The sequence below is a fragment of the Octopus bimaculoides genome, chromosome 20 (genome assembly GCF_001194135.2).
Source record: "Octopus bimaculoides isolate UCB-OBI-ISO-001 chromosome 20, ASM119413v2, whole genome shotgun sequence".
NCBI classification, from domain to species: domain Eukaryota; kingdom Metazoa; phylum Mollusca; class Cephalopoda; order Octopoda; family Octopodidae; genus Octopus; species Octopus bimaculoides.
Genome location: NC_069000.1, coordinates 14,753,232 through 14,758,938, shown reverse-complemented (window position 1 = coordinate 14,758,938; position 5,707 = coordinate 14,753,232). Strand labels below are relative to the sequence as shown.

General features: G+C 38.2%; 1 protein-coding gene across 1 annotated transcript in view; it reads left to right on the top strand.

The window, feature by feature from the left end:
* The window catches only part of LOC106872147 (uncharacterized), a 40,907-nt gene that overhangs the window by 21,868 nt on the left and 13,332 nt on the right, over positions 1–5,707 (top strand). The window contains exon 3 of the mRNA XM_052975201.1: positions 2,326–2,573. Coding sequence (XP_052831161.1) covers positions 2,326–2,573 — 248 coding nt within the window. The remainder of the gene's footprint in view (positions 1–2,325; positions 2,574–5,707) is intronic.

Here is a 5,707-nt window from a genome sequence, read left to right as displayed (position 1 = left end):
GTGTGTGTGTGTGTGTGTGTGTGTGTGTGTGTGTGTGTGTGTGTGTGTGTGTGTGTGACAGATAGACAGACAGACAGAATGAGAAAGACCCGAAGAGAATGTGTATCTGCAAAGTGAAACAGTGCTTGAAAACTGAAACCCTAGAATATTTCGTGGGTAATTAAATCAGAAGGACCCAGTATCTGTAGCAGAAATGAATGTAGATGAAGTTATAAATAGGCCTTAATGTTGGTGAGCATCCCGCAGAGCGATAGACGCGTTTCAATGCTTAGCTATGTTTGATATGCTTCAGTGTTAAGCTAAACGTGTAAGTTTGATTTGTGACTACTTCTCTTCTTTATACGTTTTATTTTGTGGGAATGGTAACGATGGCTTGTTTTGTTTTATTTATTTATTATTATTTTTACATAATATGGCTGTGTGGTAAGAAGTTTACTTCCCAACCACATGGTTCTGAGTTCAGTCCCACTGCATGACACCTTGGGCAAGTGTCTTCTACTATAGCTTCAGGCCAACCAAAGCCTTGTGAGTGGATTTGGTAGACGGAAACTGAGAGAAGTCCATTATATATATATATATATTTTGTTGCTATTGTGTTAAACTGTCGTATGTCCAAATTTGGCCAAATGCGTTTTTTTTTGTTTTATTTTTTCAATATTCATTTTTGCTTGCAATCGCTAGTTCTTTTGGTCAAACTCGTATCTGCTTCAGATGCCAAGATATCGAAAATTGTCAAAGTATAGTACAACGGTTTTGCTTTGGAATGGTGAAACTACTTTTTTGTTTTCTGAAAAAGCAATGTTTTGGACTTACGATGCTTTTGCATAATAGCAACCATGTGTGTGTGTGTGTGTGTGTGTGTGTATACGTATATATATATATTTATGTGTCTGTGTTTATCCCCACCCCTGTCATCGCTTGACAACTGATGCTGGTATGTTTATGTCCCCGTAACTTAGCAGTTCAGCAAAGGAAACTGATAGGATAAGTACTAGGCTTACAAAGAATAAATCCTGGGGTTGATTTCTTCGATTATTAACCTTTAATGCGGTGCTCCAGCATGGCTGCAGTCAAATGACTGAAACAAGTAAAAGAATAAAAGTATATATGCAAATATCATGAAGGACTGTGTATATTCTCCGTTTCTATATTCTCTGATTTCTATCTTTTCAGTGATGAGATATTTATCTTATGGAATCCTTATTCAATATCATAATCCACATGCTTGTATATTTTAGAAATAACTGTGAGAGACTCTATTTGTTTGTATTCTCTATTTAAATTAAATGTTTTTCAAGTGATGCCAAATGTTTTGTTTCTTTCATTTTCTATTTTAATCTACATTCCATCACTATATCTATTGTTCTTCCAAGCCTGCCATTTTTACCACCCTCACAAAACTACATCAAGGTTAACGGACTGCAAAGTTTCCTGAATAGTAGATCGCTTGATGGAAATAGTTTTTACACGAATTATTTTCGTCTCTTATCTCCTGAGTTTAAATCCTTGCATTCACTTATCTGGGGTTTGATAAAATGAACACCAGTTGTACACTAGCTTATCTTGTTTTTCTCTAACATGTTGAGCCATATGGTCTGGGATGACCTGAAACGATCTGGGATGTGGTTCTTGATTTCATAGCATTAAGTAGATTGGAGATAAATCTCACTGGACTATTGCAAGTGTGTGTGTAAAAAAATAAAGCTTAGCCATCACTCACTTGTAGCCTGTATCAAGCTCTTTTGGTAATTGTTTTAGGAGTTTATTTAGTTGTAAGCAGACGTAGACATCATCTCAACCTTCCCATCCTTCACCCAATGAAACATTGAAGATATGACAAGATATGCTGCACCAATACTTTCTTCCTCCAGCACAGCTGGGATTCATTCTCAGTCAAGTTGACAGGAACAGCATGGAACGGTGTGCCTTGTGCAAGGACACAATGGGTTGCCAAGTCCAGGAATCAAATCCTCAATCTTATGATAGAGAGCACAACACCTTAATCAATAGGCCATGTATTTTCACACATGTGGTGTGTGGGTGTGTGTGTGACTTTGTTGATGGTGACTCTCCCATGTTTAGTCATTAGTGGTTTATTCAAAAACCATTTTCTTAGGTCTATACACACACACACACACACACACACACACACATACACACCAGCATCAGCATCACCCCCTCCCACCACCATAATCATCGTCATCATCATCATCATCATCACTACCATTGTTATACGTCTGCTGTCCATGCCATCATGTATCACACATAAGCAACTGCCAGTTAACCAGATTCTGACAATGGCTGTTCTGTTCTTCGACATTCTAGGGAATCAGACCGAGATAGCTGTTCAAGAGAAGATGACTCAGGAAGCAACAATGACACTTTCTCTAATTCTAAACCAACTTACACCAATGGATATTCCCCTGAATTTCCTAAATTCTTCGAAACATTTGAATCCATTGTTAATAACAACATGAAGTATATGCATAAACACTTCTTCAATTCTGATTCTGCACAGAACAACTTACATTCTGACTATTTTCCATCATCTTCAAGAAGTTTTGCTGAAGAACGTAAGTTACCAATTACTCTTTTTTTTTTTTTTGTTTTACCTTTTATCTTTTACTTGTTTCAGTCATTAGGCCATGGCCATGCTGGTGCACTGCCTTGGAAAGTACAGTTAACCAAATGAACCCTAGTACTTGTTTTTTGACGTTTGGTGCTTATTCAAGAAGAAGAACAACAAACTTCCTGTGAGTGAGTTTGATGCCTGGACCAGGATGTATGTTGTGTTCTTGAGCAAGTCACTTTATTTCACGTTGTTCCAGTTCACTCAGCTGTAGAAATGAGTTACAACATCACTGGTGCCAAACTGTATTGGCCTTTTCTTTTCCCTTGGATAACATTGGTGGGTGATTGCTGGTCTTCTAGACGCAACCTTGCCCAGATTTATGCCTTGAAGGGGAACTTTCTAGGTGCATCCTATGGTCATTCATGACCGAAGGGGGGGTCTTTTTAATGTGCTTACTTGTGTGGGTATGTGTGTGTGTGTGTGTGTGTGTGTGTGTGTGTGTATAGAGATAGATAGATAGATAGATAGATAGATAGATAGATAGATAGATAGATAGATAGATAGATGGATCATGGTTTTAACATCTACTTTTCAATGTAGTCAGCCGAGACTACAATGGGGCAAACCATTCTACAGCCTAGTCCCCCTCCTGACACTAACCCTCACTTGTTTCCAAGCAAAGTAATAATAATCCACCAGTCTATCAGACAATGAACAGCCTGGACATGATTTCATGGAGAACTACAAACAAACTACACCTATTGTATAAACAGTGAGGGTTTGTTTACAATTAGCATGTAATGTGTTAAGAAGCCTGGTCATACTTCCACAGTGGCCTGCAAACATACAACACCATCTGTATGAATAGTTAGGCTTTTGTTTACATTCAGTGCATAGATATGTCAAAACAAGGGAAAATACAAACTCATTCACACACCTATACAAACACACACACACACACACACACACACACACACACACACACACACACACACACACACACACACACACACAGTTATGCACATTTAGAAAGTTTATTAGAAAAATTTCTTCACACAGTCATAATATTTGAAAAAAGGGCGATCTTTCGTCCGTCCGTAACCGTAACCGTAACCCTAACCCTAAACACTAACCCTAACTCTAACCCTAAAACTAACCCTAAAATCCTAACCCTGACACTAAAACCCTAACCCTAACACCCTAGTGAAGATCGTGCGGTTGTTACGGAAAAGGCCGATCTTTGGTAAAGATCGCCGAAGACACTTTTTACGGGAAAGGCCGATATTTCGTACTGGTATCGAAAGATCGCCGGAAGTAATGCTTGTTACCACTTCAACATGGCTGTTCATACAGAACGACAATACTACTTTCTTTTAACCCCAGGAGAACATCTTCTTCAGCTGGTTAATGACATAATCTGCGCCCGATATATTGCAAGCAAAGAAGCTACTTGTCGCAAGATTAGTGGCTGAATGTTGCATATTTTTCTATATATTGCAAGTTGGAGTGAACGACTGCCATCTCTTGCACACAGGTGTCCAGTACTGAGGATGGGCATAAAATAACCCAAAACCATGCTGGTCTACTGGTCCTTTCGAATCACTGGAAGATGGTAGGGGTTTGCTCCCCTGCCTGCAATTTATCGGGCACAGGTTGTGTTGTTAACCAGCTGGGGAAGATGTTCTCCTGGAGTTAAAGATTAATAGTAATGTCATTCCATATAGGACAGCCATGTTGAAGTGGTAACAAACATTACTTTTCAGTATGGTTTCTACTTGCATTTCGCATAGAGATTCTAGAACTAATTACCTTGCTTATTTGAAAAAAAAAAATTAAATTAATAATTGTTAATTATATAAAAAGATATTTAAAAAAGAAAGCAGGTTAACACAGACTAAATAATTTACTTTTTTTAAGGATTTTTTTTTGTATATAATTAATGATTTTTGATACAAGAAAATCTTTCTTCAATGTATGTGTGTATGTGTGTATGTATGAATGAATGAATGAATGAATAAATGAATGAATGACAGGCTTCTCAGTTTCTGTCTACCAATTTCACTTACAGGTTATTGGTCAACTCATAACTATAATAGAGAAAACCAGTTCACTGTCCACCAAGTAAGACTAAATTTTTAACTAAATGATTCTAAAGTGAACTTTATATATTGAGAGAGAGAGAGAGAGAAAGAGAGAGAGAGGGGGGAGAGAAAGAGAGAGAGAGAAAGAGAGAGAGAGAGAGAGAGAGAGAGAGATGTGGAAGCACATGTCTTAGAGGTTAAAGGTGTTGCACTCATTATTGTAAGAGTGTGGTTTCAATTCCTGAACTGGTCATTGTGTTGAGTTCTCGAACAAAAACACTTCATTTCACGTAGTTCCAGTCCATTCAGCTGGGGGAAGTGATTAATCATGTGTCAGACCAGCTTGAGGGTTTGTTACAGGAAGGGCATCCGGCTGTAGAAAATCTGCCTCAATGAATTCTATCCCACCTCATGTCTAGTGAAGTTGTATGGATCAGTGGTTGGGCTGTCCAGCTCACAATCATCAATGTTGTGAGTTCAATTCGTGGACTGGATGGTACATTGTGTCCTTGACCAAGGTACTTCATTTCACATTACTCCAGTCATCTGAAATTGAGAACAGGCCAATGATTGGTCAAGCCCAATCTCTCTCTTTCCTTCCTTTCATCCGTTATATCCTAGATATGCCACTGAGACAAAGAGCGTGAGAGCGTCTATGTCTGCCTGTGACTACATAGACATATAAAACAATAAGTGAAAGCATGGTACATATTATCAAGCCACATTCGTTCTCAGCTGATGGCTGACTCTTAGTGCGGCATAACATTTACGTAGTGTGAGTTGTTATGATTGTTTCGCAAATCTCATTGTTATATAATTCTTTATCAAGAATAGACATTACAATGATCGCTGGTCGTAAACAAAGCAGTGAAATATAAGAAGGATATTATTTACATTTGAAAATAAAACAAAAATACCGGCGACGACTACCACGCACATACGTAAGTGCGTGCATATGTACATAAGTACGTATGTATACATGTATTTTTTGTTTCTGTCCTCTCATGCAGGTACGTTTGTACGTACGTGAGTACGTACATATGTACATGTGTAC